The 23394-nt window shown below is 40.6% G+C and overlaps 1 protein-coding gene across 10 annotated transcripts in view; it reads left to right on the forward strand.

Annotated features, from left to right (window-relative positions):
- LOC129767416 (death-associated protein kinase 3) overlaps nt 1-23394 on the forward strand; it is a 62375-nt gene that overhangs the window by 26213 nt on the left and 12768 nt on the right. For all 10 annotated transcript variants that reach the window (XM_055768307.1, XM_055768302.1, XM_055768305.1 and 7 more), the window contains exons 3-8: nt 9292-9382; nt 14520-14723; nt 14789-15130; nt 15203-15355; nt 15420-15546; nt 15601-15781. In XM_055768307.1, the coding sequence (XP_055624282.1) occupies nt 9292-9382; nt 14520-14723; nt 14789-15130; nt 15203-15355; nt 15420-15546; nt 15601-15781 (1098 nt within the window). The remainder of the gene's footprint in view (nt 1-9291; nt 9383-14519; nt 14724-14788; nt 15131-15202; nt 15356-15419; nt 15547-15600; nt 15782-23394) is intronic.

Raw genomic sequence — 23394 nt, forward strand, 5'->3', positions numbered from 1 at the left:
GATTATGTTTTTCGTTACAAGTAAATTTGTAACCGTCCTTTTACGTTTGATATGATGCCTAGGACTACCAAACTATATGAGCGGAACAATTGTCAAACGATCATTGTATTTGACGTTTTCCTCTGGAATTATTGCATCTCTCATGTGTACGTAGTAGAGATAGATGTAAAGATAGAGTATCGAAAGACATTTCTGCAAGTCAATCATACAGTGAATAAATTTTGCTATCTCAATTCTTATTAAATTTATTTGTTCCAGGCTCTTGATTCCAGAAACAAATACACAGTGAGATATTATCTTCCAGGAGTTGGTAGAATAGTACAACTTTGCAAAGCAATGTTTTAGCAACAATTAAAAAAACATTGCTTGATATCGAAAAAATATATATTTTGGGAATCTGTGCCGACGATAAGCGAGAAGCAACTATAACAGAAATCCGATCTGCATTAAAGCCAAAAATATGAAAATCGTATTCTGCCTACACCGAAATCGGAGGAATTTGATAGCATCTTTGCCAAGCAGCGCGATCTTCAAAGTATGCACAGCAGGTGTGTCAAGAGAAAAAAAACCTGCGCAGGATGCAGAGGACGATTTACGGTATATACAGTTTCTTGGTAGCTTATTTTGAGAGGAAATCGAAACGTATATCGTATTCGTGCTTTGAACAAGAAAATTCTCGCTTCGCGTTGCGTGCTGCAACCTTGGCTCCATTGTAGCCGTTGTTTTCCAAGCCTTTTTCTTTTAGATTCTATTCTATTGCTTTCTATTTGTTTTCGGAAAGCTGTTGGTTTGACAGCAAGTTGTGAGGTTTTTTTTTCTCAAAAACCAGGATCATGATCATGCACATCAGAATATTTATTCAGTATCAGTATTTAAATTTGAAAGAACAAAAATATAAATTCATCTATATTTCCAATAGTCTACATCATCACTTCCTGGAGTCCATTCTTCATTTGTTAATAGCGGAACATCTCTGCACTGATCTGCTTCCGTTCACTTGATTGCACGATGGATCAATCCTTCATTGAGGACAATGACAGATCCAACGCTGGCGAAATAGTTGGATTTCTATACGCTTGTTTAGGAGTGGAAGCAACGATATTCGCGAATGATTCAATTTTTTCTGTTTGATATCTTCCGACAGCTTGACTACGATATTATGCTCCTTCAAAACATCAACAAGATTCTTGGTTCAAGATTCATTACGTCATCTTTTTGAAACTCCTTTCTATGACTGGAGACTCAGTTTAGTACAGTTGACGGTAATACCTCTGATATGGCTTGTAAACTGATTTTTTTTTCATAATATTCATTTCTAATGACAGAAACATTAAAACAGATAAGGTTGATGACATAGTGAATGCGTTTGCGAGAGCGAACGCGTTTGCGTCTGCTTGCGTCAAAGCACTTTTGATGAAAATGTATGCGAATCGCGTCTACCTGATATAACGAACGCGAACGCGAACGGGCCGTCTGACGCGGCGAAGCAGTTCGAGTTGTGTTTTGACGCGTGTAAACGCTAGAGGTGCTTCGACTGGGCAGTGTTTTGTTTGTTTTGTTGTGCTGACAGTGTTCGGAAATGGAAATCGATGCGGAAAACTTAATTTATTCCGTGTGTGCGAAGAAGCTCTTGTGGGATAAAACAACGAAACTTTATCGTAACAAATCGGTTGTGGAAAAGCTGTGGAGAGAAGTTTCCACTGAGTTGGGAGAAGATCCCAGCAAACATTAAATCGTATAATTTTGCACGTGCCAAGTCTTACAAGAAATCCGAATAAATCATAATCGCATATAATACCAATCAAAGTATGTATCGTGTATATTTGAAATCGCATAAAATGTAAAAACTCGATTTTATATACCATTATCAAATAAAGTCGCAATTCGGTATAATAAACATCAATTTTATGATGTACATTGTCGTAAAATATATTTAATCCGCATCATATGCGTTTGTGTGTCGTATAAGCGTATAATTTAAATCGATTCAGTACTGTAGTAAATCGTGTTGCATGCTGAAGATAATCATGAAACAGTAAATCATATTAAATCCTAATGAAGAACATATTACATCATATTGAAATGTCAATGAAATGCTGATGCACTCGAAAGTTTTAACTGCTGTTGAATCAAATTTCAGATAGCCGAGCGAGATAGTTGGTAATCCAGACGACCGGAGTTCGAACCCACATCGCAGCAGTTTTCACCAAACATCTATCTGTGCCATTTTAAACATTCATATTCCACTCCCAACACAAGTCAATCAAACAATTATTATTTCTACAAACATAAATACTCATATATGTAAAAATGGCGATTCGTGAGGCTATAATAAACATTTCACGAAAATATTTTGCGCCATTTGTTATTTTCTATGTCTGTAATAAATCGCATATGAGTATGGCAAAAGTCGTATTTGGTGCTTTGACAATTCATGAATATATTCAAATTAGATCGCAATTCAATTTCAACATAATCGCTATTATAGCCAGTCAAAGTTGCATATTCATCCAAACTAATTCGGTAAACATTTGCCATGTATGTATATGGCCTCCATTTTTGCATGCATATGCCAGTTAGGCGCATTATATGCCAACCAAATTTTAGGACATATGATGTTATATATACGCTTGTTATGCGATTTAATGTTTGCTGGGATGTTACTTGTAAGTTGTAAATAAAAATGTTTTATGGCTCATCCAAACAGTGTATTTACTTTTCAGCGGATGCTGCTAAAAAAAAAAGTGGAAAAGTCTCCGGGATACCTTCGGAAAGGAGTTCGTCTAATCCGGTTGATGGGATGCACAGCGAATTTCCTTTCCTTATTAAAAATAAAATCAATAGTGCCCGGAGAGGCAAAATATTCCTCGTCCGACGAATCCATTTCGAACACTGCGAATAAAAAACAATAACAACACAAACGAGCCCCTACGATCAATGTTTACATCAAGAACGCGCGTGCAAACGCTTTCACTATGTCATAGTTCGCGTTGTAATTCGCGTTTGTTCAATTCGCTTTTCCGCAATGCTTCGCTTCGCGTTTACTATATCATCGGCCTAACTCTACCTGCTCGTCGCTTCGATACGATTCTCCTCGACTGCATCGTTCTGCCTTGCGGACAATTTTGTCATCCTATCCAGTACCTGCTAGAGCGCTACTTTATACGAATTTTTGTGATGAGTACTTAGCCGTTTCCCATCGTAGTGCAAGTTGCTTCTATTTTCTCAATATTTTCAATCGTAGCGACCTGCTTGGTAGCCAGAATCCAACATTGTCAACACCCTGTTGCCGGGAGATGTGCGCTGGTTTCAGGTAGGAAATGCACAAAACAAAGATCTTCTGGGGCAATCCGTCGTCCTTTGATATTTCCATTCCGGTAACATCGATTGTGCTACGGTAGAAGTTTCGCAAACAACACCAGTTTTAATATTGCTCGCCCGCTTCTGGAAACAAAACATATTAAGCGTATTTATAAACAAGAATTGAAAATATATCTACCCAATGACCTCTGTAATCCTTTGTTGAGCCCGTGACTGCAATCCATAGTGATAATTTGGTTGACACGATTTAATTTGATCAGCTATACCTTGTTATATCTGTGGAAAAACAAACAGTTGACAGAAAATATAAAACGGATGCATTCAATAAATGGGTATAACTTTTTATTAGATCCAATTGAATTTAGATTCTTTTGCATCAAAACGGTCTATTTAAAAGTTAAGCATTATATGTTAGGCCGTTTTTTCAAAATGATTTTCACGTGTTTTTCTATCTATTCTTAGTAGTTTTTGTTAATTATATGGATAGATGGTTGAGTTCTCGAACAAAAAATGTAATAAAAAGTTTGTTTGCATTTTCGAGTTAGGCCATTTAGACATGTTGCTCTAGAATTGTAATGTTCGATAATTTCATGATTCCTGTCTGTCGATCAAAAAAGTTTGCTCTCCGGAACGAACGTTTTAGTTGTTCAAAGCTACAATTACTACTGAAGGTATTAAAAGTAATCATTTATACAAATGAGGTATCGGAGGACTGGACGAGCGACAATTCGAAGCGCGAGCATGTTTACTAAATTCGGTTCATCTACATGCCACATCACCGTTTGATTTTTATTTTTAGCACCCATTACCGCTTCCTGTAGTGATATAGAAATTTGGTTATGTTTCCTCACCGGCTGGTTCTGGTTTGAATGAGCGCTCGATTTCGGGCGCTAATTTGTCTTCTGGTGTCCAAGAGATATGACGGAGGAATTTTCCACCCAGCACTGAAAGTCTCGGGTCTGTCCATGAAATAATCAGGCAGGTGGGAGTCGGTGCGTGGTGTGAAAAACTTCCAACTACTGTCGACTCTCACCTAGCCGCCGAGAACACAACAGAAAACATGTTGAGATGCACGAAAAGCAGCACGGACCGGCTCAGCGTTCCTCCGAAACTAAGGCCGGAATTTGACCTTGCACTTCTACTAAAATACTTTTCCTTTACTCATCACCGACACGCCGCGAGTACACAGCTCGAGAAGCATAGTCTACTGAGATCGCTCAAACACATTGCACACATGGGCAAGCCTGACGAACACAACACACCTCGATGCGTTTTCGTGTTTTTCTGCTCCTCCTCGCGATCTAAGTAGTCAGACGAATAATTACAATTTTCCTGGTAGTCATGGCAATAAAAATAATCAAACGTGTTGCGCAATGACACACACACGCGCTGAGATGTATTTATTGGCATCGCATCGGCGTCCATCTTGGATGGCTGGCTGTTACCGCTGCGTTATTAATCGATTAATTAGCCTCTATCTGTAGAAACGAGCGCAAGTTGAGCCAAATCGGATCTCGGCGTAAAACGGACATATTTTTAGCACATTCACTGCCAGACCAAATCTCTCCCAATATCCCAAAGCTCAGTGACAGTTACTTGGCGTCGGTTTCGAGAGATATCTATTTTCCATCATTTGGAAGCCGTCGTCACCTCCCTCGCCATTTCTCCGCTCGTGATCATCCTCCCGAAAGCTACACTAAGGGTAACGGATACAGAACGTCGTAAAAAATTGTGGGATATTAATTCATATGTTTTTTTCTCCTCGCAGTCCATTACCTCCTTTTCTTTATGATTTTGATGCTCGTGATGATTTCTTTGGAAAGCGCCGCACGGAAGCCATTACCCGGCGTCGCAAATACAGTTGGAGCTCATCCTAGGTGGGAAGCAAACAAACGGAATATGCATGATGGCGTATTGACAGCGATGTCAATTCATCATGGTGGTCGCCTTGCCAATTTTTTAACTTCTCGTCAGGTGTGATATGATTTGGGAGGTAATATTTTCTTGCACGACAACTGCATTCTGCGTGACCATCGGAGGGATGGAACGGATAATTATTATTTTTTGACAGGAAGTTTATTTTTAAAAATAGGTTCCAGAATCTTTCATCAAATTCGTTCGATTGGTTAAACTCAGTTCATACGTTAATAATTGAGAATTGATGCAATAATTATGAGATAAAGTAAAATATCCGTACCGAGCTCTTCTGCCTAGGTTTTTTTCTTGGGCGGTATGTGAACATAAGTGACTTTAATAAGTGATCATTAATTTGTACTGCAGAATTATTCATAAACCCAATTCGAGAGACCACAAAATGTTACAAACGGAATCATTTGATGGAACACCACATTCAGCTTAGGCAATCTTCCATCTTCAAGGAGATCATCAAAATAATCGTTTGATACATCGAAAGGGATCAAAGGGTTCTAGCTTTGCTATATATCTGATTTCGTCGAAAACTACGGGCAATCTCTCGTAGCTGCGCTGCTGAAATTAACAAAGCTCCTCTTGAGGCTTGTTGGAGCATGATTAAAAACCCATAAGGCAGCGTCAAGCAACCCATCAGAGCGTGGAAACGATATAGACAGACGCGGAGACAGTGAACCCAACTCTTCAGAGAAAAATAGCGCCACCAGGAAGAGGAGTGTAAAGAACTCGAACAACTCGAACAACTCGAATTGCATCGCTCTCATGAGACGCGAAAGTTCTACTGATAACACTATACAACCCGAAAAAGCTTCGTATCAAGAGCATAAATGTGTCGGAATAAGCACCGGAGTATCCTGACGAACGAACGTGAAGTGACCGGAAGGTGATGGCAGCACTTTGATGAACATCTGAATGGCGTACAAGAAGAGGAACAAGATAACGATGGAAGCGATTACGTTGGTGCAGTAAATAATGAAGATGTACCACCCTTAACGGTAGGTGAAGTGAGGAATGCCATCAAACAGCTTAAGAACCTAAGTTGATTTGTTAACCGGGAATTATGGCATCGGAGCGGAACTTATCAAGATGGGCCCGGAAAAGTAGGTCAATTGTCTGCATCGACTTATTGTCAGAATTTGGTAAACAGGAGGAGGAATTATTCTTCAAAAAAGGTGACAAATTAGACTTTGGAAACTTTCGTGCAATCACCGTCCTGAATGCCGTCTTCAAAGTGTCATCATCTAATTATCTTTCGTCGTCAAACAGATTCGTCGGATGTTATCAGGCCGGCTTCATCGAAGGTCGGTCTACTACTGACATATTCTCCAGAAATGGCGTTTCCCCGGAAGCCGACAAGACTGACTAACGGTGCTGTGTGCGAATATGAGGAGGATTATCTGATTCATTCGAGTCCCACAGGAGGCTTCGACAAGGTTGTGGTCTCTTTTGTCTACTTTCCACTACGATTTTTACGATTTTTAATAGATCCAGTCAATTCATCTGCTCCGCTGATGACGTAGACATTGTCGGCAGATCATTTGAGACGGTAGCTGAACATAACACCAGACACGAGCACGAAACCGAAAGAGTTGGATTGAGAATCAAAGCATCTAAAACCAAATACATGCTGCCTTCCGGATCCGAACACGACATGACCCAATTAGCTAGTAGTGTAGTGATCGATAGCGATGAGTTCGAAGAAATGAACCAATTTGTCTACCTGTAAACATTTGACAATGATACCAGCTGTGAGATACGGGGACGCATTGTCAATGGGACTCGTAGCTACTATGGTCTCCACAAACACTTAAGGTTAAACAGACTTAGCAATCATGCGGAATGTTTCCTGTACGAAACGCTCATAAGACCGTTTTTCCTCTACGGGCACGAAACGTGGACAATACTCGAAGAGGACCCGCGAGTTTTCGAACGACGTGTGTTACTATGAACCATCTTCGGCGGTGCGAACGAGGACAGCGTATGGATGCGAACGATGAACCATAAGGCTCACACAACTCACCGGTGAACCCAGTGTCCAGAAAGTGATCAAAGCTGGGAGGATACGCTGGGTAGGACGTGTTGCAAGAATGTCGGACAACTATTCTGCAAAAATGGTGTTCATCGGGAATCCGGCTGGTACGAGACGACGAGGAGCGCAACAAACAAGGTGGGACAGGACATGGTAGCGCGATTGGAGAGAGTTGGCCACGATTCGAGTTAATTGGAGAGACACTGTGAATCAGGCCATGTTGTAAAGACGTTAATCCAAAATAAATAATAAAGAAATAAAATATATCTGCAAGCAAACAGTGTCTGTGCAAACAATCAGTTTATGTGGATGTCTTCCGCGGAAGATTTTTGGTTTCATGTAACCAAGGTGAGAAGTTGCAACAAACCTCATAGTTCAGATTCCTGTTTAGTCTTTCAATAATGAAATTCACTTATTCATTAACTTATTCATAATAACTCCACGAATATGTACTTGATGTTTTCCGTGGTAGCATCAATTTAATTGCCACAACATAAAATTTGCATTAAAAAAATGGACAAAAATTGTCGATTTTTCATGGGTTTACCTTCACACGCATTAACGAAACTACCCATGCATCATCAATTATAGTAACCCATGAGTAAGCAGAAAAAATTGACAGCTCTATCAGTCGAACTCTAATCGTGATGGCGAAAACAGGGAAGCTACTCCGTTCAGATGTGTGCGCGTTCAGAGAACGGTAAACGGAAAACGGAAAACGCACATCGTGCGGTACTCTACAACATCTTGACACTATTGGACAACAATCAGAGCATCGAAAGAGAGCCCGGTTCCGGACAACCGACGACCCTGAGCGACAAGAAGCTCCAAAGGATGCTGAAGAGGGTGAACGAGAGAAAAGATCCCCATCAGTCGTTCATCAAGAAATACCATAAGGGCGAATACGCGGTGCTCTGGCCGGATCTGGCGTCGGCTACTCGAAGCGTTCATTAGAGGAGATGGAGCGGCTGAATATCGATGTGGTACCCAAATCGGCAACCCGCCCAACTTCCCCCAGCTGCGTCCCATCGAAAATTTCTGAGCAAACCTGAAGCGTAAGATCTACTCCGAAAGTTTTGTCGTGCAAACTGAGAAGGGATTGATAAATAAAACGAAGAAAGAACTACACTCATGTTTTCGCCCGCCATGGCGAATGTTTCGGTTAACTGCCGGAGACCGCTCGCAAGGGCGTAGAATCACCATCCGAAAAAAGTCCATTCTTTAAATGCAAAAGTTATAGAACGTTTTTCTCAATTAATTATATTTCAGTATCAGCCAATGCTGCTAATATGTGTTGTAAACGATAGCTAATACTAATACTCAGTTTAAATCATGTTCACAAAAATGCAACAGACACATTCATAACGGCGATTGCTCTAAATATAATTTGAACTGGTTTGAACCACATCAACGGTTACTCGCCTTCCTCATTTGTTAATCTTGTTAATCTATGTGGAAGTAGCAACACAACATCCGTTTTTCCTTTGTTAATTGCACTTCGTGGTGGGGGTGGTGGGCGTCGAACAAAACCGCCATCACCATCATCAACCATAGAAATACAGAGTGGGCAGATGTCCACTATTGCGATGTGTGAATCGAATCGATATTTTTGGCAGCCATCGAGAATGTTTTCTTTTTCGCTTACATCTGACCGGGGCCTGTAAGAAGAGAAAAAAAATAATCAGAAAAGACGGGAAGTACATTCCGATTTTCCTTCCCCCTTTTTTTTTGACGGTCAAGAGAGCTCACTGCCCTTCCGTCCGTTGTATTACGTGTCGTCAATTTGTGGCTTTTCTTTTCAATTAGTGAGGAAGAGCAGGGCCCGCCGGGCAATTAGAGCACCAGGGGCGGTTTGTTCCGGCAGATTTAGTTTGTTTAATTAAATTGCTTGGGCATGTTTACGAGTGACTGAGAAGCTGAGGCAGACACTCGCACAGTTGGACCAAAGCAAAACATACACATATGATTTCTGACGGGTTTTTTAATATTCTGTTTTTTTCTCTGTTCCGCAGATGTGCCACCAGCGTTTCCCTACCGGGAGGTACAAATAGAACGAGGCGTCGATGCCAAACAGTTGTTCGAACTCAGCACAGAAATTGGAAGGTGAGACACTGAAACCAAGGTATTCATTGCCAATCAACGCTAAGTCAGAAGTCACGTGTCCACCTCCCTCACCCCCCAGTCACCGCAGTGATATCACGGGATCCTAAAATAAAACTGAGACAGCAGGGACGGTCGTCAGAGGGCTGGCTTCTGCATGCGGGCTAATTGCTCACGTGTCCCCATACGCTAAGGAAAAAAAGCGATAGTAGAGGGATTTTTCAATTTGCGCAAGGTTGAAAGCGTGATTTATGGCATTACCGATGATGGAGTAGTTGCGTTCGTTCGTTTGGCAACCATCATCACAACAACAGCAGTCCTCAGCTGTGGGATTATTTTTAAAGAAACGAGGAAGAACGCAACACTATATCTCTTTTTAGTTTGGTTAATGTTGCGTGAAATTTGACAGAAACTCGGAGAGACCATTACATTGAGGGAGAAAACCAGATGAACCAAGTAGACATGCATGTGGTTGTTTTTTGTAGATCTTGTTGGCAGAAGGAGGCTAATCTGGGGTTACACGCTTTGCCATGTTTGTTATACAAAATAGTTTAAGGAATCGTTCACAATATAGTGAGTTACTTGAAAGTGATATTTCTTGCGGAGTATCTTTTCGAAGGTTTTTTTAGGTCATACACATTATTGAAATTTTACATTACTGGTAACTGGTAGGTTCAGCACAAATCAGCGAACCCAACGAAAACGGCCTAACACTTATCGACTTCGCTGCCTTCAAGAACACGGCTATACTTAGTACCTCCTTCCAACACAGTTTCCTATACCGTTAAACCTAGAGATACCCTCAGCAAACAGAAACACAAATTGACCATGCTTTGATCGACGGTCGGCACTTCTCGGATATCATCGACGTCAGAATCTATCGTGGAACTAACATCGATTCAGACCACTACCTGGTGATGGTCAAACTGCGTTCTAAACTGTCAGTCGTCAATAATATAAGACACCAGCGCTCACCACGGTACCACCTACGACGACTGCAGGAGCCGAACATTGCTGCAACATACTCACAGCGTCTCGAAGCTGCGTTATCGTGGGTGGACGAATTGGATGCTGCTCCCTTCGATGAATGCTGGAACACCTTGAAAGCAGCAATTAGCAGCACAGCAGGGACCGTCATCGGGTATGAACAACGATGACACCGGAATGAATCGTTTGACGACGAGTGTCGAGCGCTTCTGAACGCAGCCGTGGTGCAACGAGCGACTCGATAAAACGTGGAACGATACAGACTGAAGTGCGGATCTCAGGTGATCTGTCAGAATCGTTCGAGACTCAAACGGGACTTTGACAAGGCGATGGACTCTCATGTCTGGTCTTCAACGTGGCGCTGGAAGGTGTTATGCGGAGAGCGGGCTTCAACATGCGGGGCACGATTTTCAACATGTCTAGTCAGTTTATCTGCTTCGCCGACGACGTGGACATAATTGGAAGCCATGTACAAATCCCTAATCCGACCGGTTGATCGCTATGGGCACGAATCATGGACAGTGCTCAAAGAGGGCCCACAAGCACTTGGTGTTTTCGAACGCCGAGTGCTCAGAACAATATATGGTGGACGGAGTACGGAGAACGAACGAAGAATGAACACGAACAGACGCAACATTACGCCGAACCCAGCATCCAGACGAGTGCGATGGGCAGGGCATTTTGCAAAATTGTCGGACAGCAGCCCTGCAAAGATGATGTTCGCATCAAATCCGATAGGAACAAGAAGGAAAGGATGATGGTCCAGGTGGAAAAGGACTTGGAAAGAATCGGTTGGGGAGAAGAAGATGAATAGAAACTGTGGTGTCCAAATCCTGGTTTGAGTCACTGTACATCCCCGATTTTCACCTCGTGAAGCTTGATCGGGCCCATTCTTATGGTGGAGTGGCTGTTGCGTTGCGAGTTAACATTGGTTGCCCTCTGCTGACTTGTTTCCAGCTCAAGATAATTTAAAGATTTTGGACAGCTCCCAGGTCCGAAATTCTTTAAGGCCATTCCCAGAGGAGATGTCCTAGCAAATTTAAGTTCGTTTTAGCTGATAAGTTTGCCAGAGTGTTTTTGATTTGGCAAGGAATTTGCAGCTGTAGACAGAAGACCAAGGATCTCGTCAGAAATAAGACCATGGGCTGTATAGAGAAGAGTTCCTACAGAAACATTTCACTCGTTCATTAATACTGATAAAGGTGAGGTGATGTTTTGGTCAGGTTTGGCAAGCAACCACTACAGTCGAGTGGCGCTTCAGTGGTACCGTGACAATGGGGTCGATTACATTGAAAAAGACGTTAATCCTTGCTATTCGAAATCGAAAAAATTATAGGAGGTTGTTTTCAAGACACGACCGCATTATTGACGTAGAACTACGCTGTGGTTTAATTCGAGTCGCTTGTTCATAACTGCGGATATTATTTTATAATGCAACGAAAATTTGAAATAACCATTCCACCAGTTTGATCGTTCTAAAATGTTTTTTTTTCTATTGTAGAATCATTTGACGATAATTGTTTGATGATTCATTCTTGTACTCGCAGAACAATTCTTTGCTCGAGATAAGCGCAACTGTCTACTGGCAAGCGATACCAAATCGCATACAAAACTCCAGACCGACATTTACTTTCTTGGTGACTAAATAAACGAAATAAACTCCATCTGTCAATCTCAACAACCACGAAAAGAGTAGCACTGCTTCATTATGATCAAGATTAGCGCAAATGCAATACTAGTTGAAAGCAGCTTTGCGACAGGCACGCGTGCCCAAATAAATTAATAACTTAATATAAATTATTGAATAACTTGGTATTCCCCAAATAATTTTTTGGCGCACAACCTTAACACCTGCTTCACCATAGCGTCAGTTCAATGCATTGAAGGCAGAAAACAAACAATGTTAACTGTTTGGAAAAACGCTGAATATTTGCCTCAGCAGTGATTCTTTACTAATACCCTAGCGTAAGTATTTCCCTCCCGCTATCTTCCCTCCTTGTTTATATTTATCATTACGACTGCGACTCCGTTTTGCGCTCTTCTCAACAGAAGGCCTTTCTGTTAATCTTGCCAGTCTAGATTAGCTTAGTTGTCATCCTTTGTGGAGAGATTTTTTCTACCGTCATCCGCCATATTACTGACAAAATTCCAGAACATTTATTTTATTTTTAGCTGACGATAGCCTAGCTTGGTGATTCCCCACACAATTGTGTAACTCAGAACTCTAATGCAATGGCGTCAGTTTGATGCAATGATTGCAATGCCAGAGACAACAGCGAATGAGTAATTTGGTCGCGTCCACAGCTTAATCCGAAACGAAGACATGTGATGACGCAAAACAAGGAAGAACAAGCGATATTCATTGTTTTGAATACATAATGAGACTGAAAGTTTGTCTTCTTTCCTTGCTTGTTGAATTAGAGAAACTTTCAACTTCTTCAGTTCGTTCGTCTCTAACCTTCAAAAAGGCTCTTGGAAAACATTACTTTGTCCATCATATTACTCGTCCACCCCCTTTGCCTTGAGAAAGGCATTCGATCCCTCACCGTCCAGCTCGCCCAGCAACGATGTTGTTCAGTCGGTGTCCTCACGAGGAATGAAAGTTTGCCTCAGCGAGACCCACTGTTCATACTCTAGGCAAATATTCCACTTCGTTCTTCTTCTTCTCCTTTGTGCACGGAGACCTTACATTTTACGATTTCCCCTTCGTTGCTCGTCGATAAGTTGCTCGTTATTGACAGCTCTGTTCGGGAAAGCACACAAATGGACAGAACAAATGTATGAGGAAATGGGAATGCTTCCAATTTTTATCAATTTAAACCATATACCGACTATGGGATTGTAATGTATAGCATATCAAACAAATCTTAGGAAATTTCCGATTCGTTTGGTATATAAATCGCCAAAATCCGTTCGCGGCAAAAATAGTTATTAACGTTAACTTTATTTCATAAAAACGTGACCTGTTTCCTGATTTGGCACCCTTAATGAAAGACGTAGTTCTACGTCAAAATACCGTGTCAAGCGGATACTGAAAAGGGGGCTAAAGTGACTCGGGATGCTGCAGACATGAAGAGATAGTGGAATAAAATGGCTGCTGAAATTGACCAACAGAGAGTCCAAAGTTTGATGGAGGGTATCTGAAAAAAAAAAGTACGAAAGTGAAGAGAACTATAAATTATCTGCAAAATGAATCGATATAGAAACATTTATGTACCTTTAACCACTTCCGAGATACAACTGGTTTTGTGATTCCGGATTCGAAATGTTTTAAGGTACGAAATTGTAATAGATGCGTAGAAATTTTTCAGATATATTTATGTTATTAATAATTTATTTGAAAATGATACAATCATCTCTACGTTCTATCAAGAAATGGTTTCATGGTTGGGCTTTCATGGTTGCATTACTTGCTTATTTTTTAGATATTCATTTTACCAATAAATGCTAACGTATCCAAGAAACGTCATCTGGTTTGGGTTAATTTTCGCAACCATTGGCAATTAAATGCTTCGATATTTTAGTTTGTGGCAGATGTATTGGGTTGGTGGAAAAAATCATAGTGTTTTATAGCGTAAGTATGCATTCGATAGAACCACTTTCTGCTTTAGGTTCTTTAGGTTCTTTAGGTTCTAAGAAATAGAATACCTAGGAGGCAAAAATCGACATTTTCGGCACCTGCTCTTCTTTGCTTTTCTGCCGAGGCAGCCCGGGACATTTGCTACGTGTATGGAGAAGGTCTACAGCACGCAAATGGTTTGCCAAGTTGAAAATGGCGACTTTTGAGTGAGTTCTTCATCGAATTGGGAAGGGTTAAGTGTCATCGACATCAATCACCTTTGAAGAAAAATGGTCGCTAAACCAGTCGTGAATTGGCGGAAAAAATTAACTGCGGTGGATATATAATTGATTAATTTATCGATATAATTATTGTTTTTTGTTTAAATAAAAGCTACGCTGTGAACTTATTCTCCAACCCAATATCATGAATGACTGAAATATGAGTTGTTATTCAAACAGTAGTAAAATGGAAAATTTTGGCCCTCATTCATTCGTTATTCAAGCAGATGATAGTGAGCAGAAAATTCATGTCGTGTCAATATTAAAATTGTTCCCACCTAACAATAACTATTTAACGACCTATCTCCCACAGAGGCAAATTCGGGGTGGTGCACATCTGCAAGGAGAAATCCACCGGCACTCGGCTGGCCGCGAAATTCATTCAGATCGTGAAGAAAGGCGACCGGCGGAACATCGAACGGGAGGTGCACATGATGAACGTTCTGCACCACTCCAAGATCGCCCAGCTGTACGCGGCGTACGAGTACGATCGAACCTTCTGCATGGTGATGGAATTGTGAGTATATACGATGCGGATGTTTGGGTTCCCAGAATCGGTGTTGACATTCATTTTGTTTCCAGGGTTGAAGGTGGCGAGCTGTTCGATCGTGTACTGGACGAGAAGTTTATCCTCACGGAAAAGGCTTGTGCGATCTTTATGCGACAGATTTGCGATGCAATTGCGTACATTCACGGAAACAACGTAGTCCATCTGGATCTTAAACCGGAGAATATTCTCTGCCTCACGGAGAGTGGGAACCGAATAAAGATTATCGACTTCGGACTGGCTCGGGAGTATGATCCGGACAACAAACTGCAGGTGCTGTTCGGTACGCCTGAGTTTGTCGCTCCGGAAGTGGTCAACTTCGAGGCGATTTCCTTCGCGACCGATATGTGGAGTGTGGGTGTTATTGCATATGTGCTGTAAGTTGTTCACCGTTTTTATATATCTGAAATAGAAGTTCTAAAATTGATTTGAATTGATTCCACATGCAGAGTCTCCGGTCTTTCTCCCTTCGCTGGCGAGGATGACATTCAAACAATGGGAAATATCACGATAGGACGCTACGATTTCCTGGACGAAGCGTTCGACACCGTGTCAGAGGAAGCGATAGATTTTATTAACCGATGTTTGGTCAAGGAGCAAAAGTAGACTTGAACAAATAATGTTGTCACATTTTGAAAAATAAATTGTATCTTCTGGTTTTTTCAGAGAGCGACTCACTGCAGAGGAAGCCCTCAAGCACAAGTGGATCAAGCGGAAACCACAGTATTACCCAACGAACCGAAGACCCTCGATCACCTTCAAACCAATACTATTAGAAAATAATAACAACACGGTAGTCAATGGTTCGAGGAAATTGTAGTTGCACTAAAATCCCTTTTCATTATAGGTCGATGCCGAAATCGACAAGGAAAATCTCAAAGAGCTGGTCTCCAAGTGGAACGAAAGTCCCAACAATCGGTATGCCTTCGAACAGGCCACAGAGAGCGTCATCTCACCCAGTGGTGAATCGCTACAGATCCGACGTTTGAGCGCGGACGCGAATGGACGCAGAGGTAGCCTCGCTAGAGGTAAGTTTGTGGAGACAAGGCGAAGGCAGATCCCACCTTCCCATCGTCGATTGGTAACGCTTTGCAATGTTGTACCGTACTGAGTTGTAGTTCCGAACGCTGCTTAGCAGAGACTAAATTTCCTCCGACATGATACGGATTATGCATTCACCATTCATTTCACCGACCGAGGGCGCTGAGATAACCTCACTTGTAATAATCCTTTTGTATCTCTTCTTCTGTTTCCGCCGTGTTGTTTTATTTTCTCTCTTCCATCCCACAGATCGAGAATGTGTTCGCGATATACATTTGCCCGTGTTGGTCGAAAATTAATAATGTGATAAAATAAGCAAGCAAAATGTGAGCTTTTGACAATGCATAATAATTTGATTCGATTTCAGGTGATAGTGATTTGCCCTACTAACCCGGAGTAGACTGCTGGGATGCATTAACGCGATCAGTTTGTATATAATAACACGTTATGCATGTTAACTTATAGCGAATTCGTTTTTGTTCAGTTTCAACCCCAGTGCCGCACTAACTGCTGTCAAAACGTTTTTTTATTCACTCAGTTTCGCACTCAGTGTCGCACTAGTTCGCCCCGAAAGCTGTTAGTTTCGCACTGAGATGTTTCACGGGTTGGCACTCGGGTTCACCAATACAATTATACTGAACTGTCAAGTTCCGAATATTGTTTTGGAAAATCTAAAAATAAAGACTATGAAAATGAAAAAGCTTTTGCTTTTGTATTATTGGAATCGTAATCCAATTCGGATTCTGATTTTGAAGAGTAGAGTAGACGGCATTAAGCTACGTGTGCTTTCATTGGGAGGTGAAAATAATGATGGATATTCAGGTGGAATAAATTTCAAAATCAAAATTATGAATGAAAATTTACTTTAACGTATCGAATATTTATTTTATGTGATTAAATAAAAGTTTTTTTCCGATATCGCAGAATATTGAACGAAAACTGTGTCTAATGATGGTTTTATATTATAATAGTAATTATTTGTGGAACAAACAGGAAATGCATCGACAAATGGTTAAGTGAGTGTCAGAACTACATGTGTTAGGTAATCAAACAATATTAAGTAAAAATTTTCATTCAAACTTTTATATGTTTACACTGCACTTGGCCCTTCTGATCTGATGGAGAACAATTTACCTCCCAAGCACTAATATCACCACCAGACGTCGACACTGTACATTTGCCGTCGTAAATATAAACAAATCAGACTATATAACGCACACCAACAAACCACCGCATTCGTGAAACTGAAAACGTTTTTTTATTACAGAGTCAGTTTGGCACTGACTCAGTTTTAAAAACGAATTCGCTATTACATCCTAATACCTAAACATAGGTTACCCAGGTCGCGGGAAATAAATTACTCTAGCAGTGTCTTTAAATGTGGCATATAACATCAATTGTGACCGGAAAAAATCGCACCAGAAAACAACTACATCAGAAACAACCGCTCAGAAAAAGTGTAATGTCACAAGTAGGCCAGAAATATCAAGGGTATAAATGCTTCACAGAAAAGAGCGTAATTTCTATTGTAAGTTGTTTTTGTTTTTTTCGTTTTCGTTTTTCGAAATTTAATGGAGGCGAAGTCCCTATTTAACAAGGACTAGGAGTCGAGGCGGCCCAAACCGCCTAGATGACGCGATCCGGGTCGATCGCCGACCCGCCGTCTGAAGCGACGGTCTCTCGCACGCAAACCTCTGTTCCACTGATTGCCCGGTTAGTTTGAAACATAGATCCTTTAGCAATGTCCGACCGAGCTTTAGCGAGCGTCAGACCTCGTAAGTTTGCCTGATGCATTACGTTTGCACGATTCATTTTTGTTTTTAAATAGAGGAAGTGGGGGCGTAGTGGTCACCCTAAGAAATATGCCCATTTCCAGCGTCCACATACTGCTTCAGTTCCCGTTTTTCAAAGAATATTATAGTTCCACTCATTGTTGGTCATGATAGCAAACGGCTTCTACTATATAACTCGAAATAGTACATTTTTCATCATTAGAAAAAAAGGTGAAACATCGAATATATTTTTTACTTGGGGGTAAAGTGGTAACCTAGTGGGGGCAAAGTGGTCACTCGTACATATCGAGCAAAATGGGATAGATTTATGCGTTTTTTTTTCGTCCAAAATTGTTCAAATCAAATTTGATATAGTAGGTACATTAGGGTTCCAATGAAGATGGTCATCTCGAATTTCAAAAAGTTTCACCATAAAAAATGTTCACCACCCTATGCCAAATATCAGCTCAATAGGAAGAGTGGCGCAAAGCGGCCAAAGTTTTAGTTTTTTGAAAATCAAAATATCATCCAAGGGGGGAGTAAAGGAAATCGGAGTTTTCAAAAAAAAAATTCTTGATGCCAAATGTCTTAAAATTGCATAGAACGTCGAGATCTACTGTCATATCGAAATTTTTTTTTGTCAAAAGTCGGCTTTCTGGGATTTAGTTTTTTGTTTTCGGAGTACGAAACGAAAAGTATGGTTCTGGGTGCAGTAGAGATCTTCACACGCTCTCAAATGCTATCGTTTTATAGCGACCGCTCACACCGATGGTTATTAAACTTCTGCCCCGATAACTTCTCTTGCTTAACCACTCTCTACGCGCCGTCGCCTATATCACTTCTTTATCTCTCTGATTATCTCACTCGCTCTTGACCGGCCATGGTTGCCAAACTAACATTCATCAACTCTACATCCCTTCCCAGCTCCATCGAATAAACAGCAAACAAAAGTGGAGTTAAATCGGCATTCTCTGTTGCACTACATGTACAAGTTTAATCCACATCGTGCCGGCTACCACTATCGCGCATGTGACGTTTCGGAATGCTGTATTCCCAGAATCCATCCTGCGTCTCTTGTTGGCTGTCGTACTCATCTAACGATATCCCAGGAGAATTCTTCAGGTACTTTGTTTCAATTGTAGAACCACAGTATGCATCTGATGTTCCCATCTGAGGTTGATTAGAATGATCATCAGTCTTTTTCATGAGAAATGCAGGACGATGGTACAAGAAATCTTCCCCATTTGTGACTATATCATTATTCGCACTTTCCAGCCACGGCGAATTTCTCCAATTTAAACTTAGTCTCGAACATTCAAGTTTCGTAATTAATGAGCATCATTTCCAACATTGACTTCTGATAGCTTTGTGTATCTTAGCTGGTTTGCGTATAACTTTACATTTATCATCATGTTGGCATCCTTCAGTTTCTTCATCACGTCACCAACATGACTCGGTGATTCAGCATGATACATCAGTCAACAGTTCCATTGGTGTTCTATCCCTACCCTACTCGTCACCGCACGCGTTTCATGCATATGCATAGTATTTCCTCGCACCAATCTATTAGTTGATTTGGCAATGCACAAGGTTCGCAAAATGTGCTAACTCCATCCTTCCACTAGGCCATAGATATGGGGCTAATATGGAATCGTACTTATAAGTACAAAACTCTTCGTTGTTAAAAGTTAACTGTGATGATTTCAAAGGCTTCCATTATTTTACCGGTGGTAGCACCATTTATTTCAATAATGTTGAAAGGGTGGCTGTAGTAATCGATGAGAACGTTGCGTAATTTGTATTGCCGTGTAAAATCAATGGCAATATTTTGCATAGCCCGATCTGGCATTTCCTTTCGCGTCATGTGCTCCAGTGAACCTTGTGAGCGAACTGCTTCACATCGGGTTCACGAAGCCGAAGTCCCATCGGATGCACGAAGCACAATGTCGTCAACGCTAATTTACTTCGTTTTGTTTTGGTTCGACTTTCTCGAACCGGACCCACTTATTTCGGGTTGGGTTCGGTTTGATTCGAGTCGGTTTTCGGCACGTCGGCAAGCCCGGGTGGTACGTCCACATTTAGTCGGCTTTACCGGGCGGCCAAGGCCGATTGGCGTAATGTGGACGTGTCTTTAGCGCACATATGTATTGTTCCTATGAAAACCCTATGCGAACTTATTCACTGTTTCGCTGGGTGAGAACTGCCCCTTCTGACAGCTCTGTTTCGTCGTTTGGGTCGAAAAAACTCTATCCTATGTTTGACAATACATTCCTCAAAAGTCTGCATATGGCTCTCGCCGAACACTTCAACATCGCCTCTGATTTGTTTTGGACACCTCAGTTCGAGAGGACAAATTGGCCGGCGAAGTTAATAAGCTCTTTAAAACTACGAGCTTTTTCCTTAGTATCCGGAAGTTTCGAATGAATAGATTTTTCATCCGATGAGCTACAACACTCCCTTTAAACTGTAAGATCTCAAGCTCAGGTACTTCATTCAAACATTTGCTTTCATTCACAATCACATCTCTGACAAAACTCGCTGGAAAATATCCGGCGCACAATTGATTCTAAACATCAATCAAAATTGTGAAATACAGACTTAATGTGAACTTCCGAAAAGTTAATTAGTTCTCTTAGCTTATTCAGGAAGGTATCAATCATTGGCAGTGGATAGTGTTCACGCTGTATCGCTTCATTATAATACTTCATCTTGATGTAAAACCTAATATCATCCATCCCTTTCAATACTTCATTGAAAAGCGATATCCATACCGAAAGTTCCACAACTGGTTCGATCACATCGTTGTGCAAAATTTCCACCACATTTTCAGCCTCTTTTCTTCCATCGTTACCATCCTCAAGTATCAAATTTTCTTCGGGGGGAAACATTCCTTAAAATTTTTCATTAATGGTTTCATGCAACTTGCTTGATTAAGTACAAATAAGAATATAGTTAGAGAGAACTGAATCCCACTTTCTACTAATGCTAAAAACTCAAAACTGTTCAATACAAACAACAATACCAGTTGATCGTATTTCCAATTTCTGCAAAATGTATTTCTTTACGATTTCCATCAATTGTTATATAAGCAATGAAAATCAACATCTAAAAACACAGTACTACTGCCAGATTAAAATCCGTACAAACATGATGATTCAAGCTTTTCCGAGATTTCATAATCTTCAAAACTCATTTTATTGGTATTGTTAATTAGCGTGATTATTTACTACCGCAATACACAGGCTTTCTACATATATTCACAATTCATCGTGCATCATTTTCATTCTCGTGTTCCTCCACACATGATTGTCTACTTTCGTTCTTCCAGCCAGGCAGATTATTGCTTGTGAGAGCTTCGTTCTTCAGCCAGGCTCGCATATTTTATAGTGTTTCGGCCTTCAACCGAACTCGCATCTATTATTTTGTCAATGTACGCTTCGGTCTTCAGCCGGACTCGCATCTTTTGCCAGTGTTGGTGTGCGCTTCGGTCTTCAACCGGACTCGCATCTTTTCCGCCACAATTTGGCTTCGGGTTGGCATCGTTTTCACAACACAACAACATCACGATTCCTTTCACTTCCTGCTTTAGTATGTTCACTCCTGCACTTTACAAAATGAATAAATTGATATACACATCATCACTAAGCAATCAAAAGCTGCCGCTATCACTCTGTTTGAGTATGCATAAATAAAACCACTCAGGAGCGCAATAAAAAAAATTATACTTTTTTAATCCGTTCGACTGCGCCAAATTGTAGAGATCTTCACACGCTCTCAAATGCTATCGTTTTATAGCGACCGCTCACACCGATGGTTATTAAACTTCTGCCCCGATAACTTCTCTTGCTTAACCACTCTCTACGCGCCGTCGCCTATTTCACCTCTTTGTCTCTATGATTATCTCACTCGCTCTTGACCGGCCATGGTTGCCAAACTAACATTCATCAACTCTACAGGTGCCACTAAAAATAGTTATTTCGTTATTTCATTCGGAACTTGCTACGAAATGTTGCAAAATATTAGCTTATTTGGACTTCATTTACTGGTGTCACAACCGTTAAAATTTTAGTTTTTTTTAAAACGAAAAATTAATCATCGAGATTTACAGTCATCTCGAATTTGTTCTGTCCAAAAAAAAGTTTTTTTGGCACTTGGTCGTTTTTCCGTCTGAAAAATAGATTTTTGACAAAAAAATTTTTTTTAGATAACTGTAAATCTCGACGTGTCATGCAATTTTAAGACAGTTGGCATCAATTTTTTTGTTAAAAATCCCGATTTCCGGTGGTTCTCGGTTTTCAAAGAAACTCAAATTTTAACGTTTGTAACACCAATAAATGAAGTCCGAATGAGCTAATATTTTGCATAGGGTATATTATCGTGCAAATCGACATTTCGTAGCAAGTTCCGAATGAAAAATCGAGATAACTATTTTTATTGGCACCCAAAACCATACTTTACGTTTCGTACTCCGAAAAAAAACACTAAATCCCAAAATGCCGATTTTCGACAAAAAAATTTTTTCTAGAGGACACTAGATCTCGACGTTTCATACAATTTTAGTTTGGCATCAAAAAATTTTGTTCGAAAACCCCGATTTCCTTTACTCCCCCCTTGGGTGATTTTTAGTTTTTTTTTAAAAACTCAAACTTTGACCGCTTTGCGCCACTCTCCCTTAAGTCCATTTGAGCTGAAATTCGGCATAGGGTGTTTTTCGAGGCGGTGATCATTTTGTATAGGGTAACTTTTTGAAATTTTAGGGTTAATTTTTTCCCATACATTCATTGGCACCCTAAGGTACATGTATGAAATAATTGGTCTATTCACCTAGAGTCTCTGTTGGGGAGCCTGGCCTAAGAAATTCGATGGCTCACCGCTTCAGGCCCCCAACATCGACGAAAATCCAGTATTCATAACACCGTCGGGAGAAAACCCTAGCAAAGCAAAACTGCACTCCAATGCAGTGCCGATGACAATCACACAATCAATCGGTCAGCTGTTCTCTTATCAGCTAATGTTTCTTCCACAGTAAGAGTATTTCAGCACACAAGTTTATTCAATCCACACATGAATTCATATTTCACAACAATACATATACATTGAATCGTAAATACTCATTACATTAATTCACAGATTCACATAGAATTAATATAAATTACATTACAGTTCATTCCAAAATTACACAACAGAGTATTTATTTATATTCATATTTATGTATTTATATATTTAATTCTCATCTGGCTAGTTGCCTTAATGATATCACATGTACCGATAAGATGAGGAAAAGCCCATTTGAGTTGTTGGGTGTTTTACACAAAAGGGCATAAAAACCTCATATCTTTTCATAATTCCTACTACAAAATATTAACAATAACTAAGCACATAGTACAGAGAAAAAAACATAAAAACAAACATTCTCATAAATCATAATAATAAAATTAGAGTCATGAATATTGACAAATAGGTTCCAGCTTTCCTCTGTATGACCATAACAATTAATTCCCGTGGTGGACCGATAGCAACTGAGATTGCTCCGCTTAGTGCTAAATTCACCGCGCACTGATGATGATGCTGTTGATCCCGTACTTGTGCGATGTTTCCCGAAACCAACAGTTCGATAGTGGTGAGTTTAATCCTCCGTTTTGCTATCGTTCTGCGTGCGATGTTCGAGTCGTACGGGAGTGATAAGCGATTAGGCAATACTGCTTGTCTCGCTTTCGCTAATGACCGACCCGTACTGATAAACGATATCATCATATGGTCCGTTGTTTACCAAATCCTCCTTTGTTCGAGACCAGCTGATTGGTACTTTCACTCTCGTTTATGTTATC

Source organism: Toxorhynchites rutilus, chromosome 2, assembly GCF_029784135.1.
Source record: "Toxorhynchites rutilus septentrionalis strain SRP chromosome 2, ASM2978413v1, whole genome shotgun sequence".
In the NCBI taxonomy this organism is placed as follows: Eukaryota; Metazoa; Arthropoda; class Insecta; order Diptera; family Culicidae; genus Toxorhynchites; species Toxorhynchites rutilus.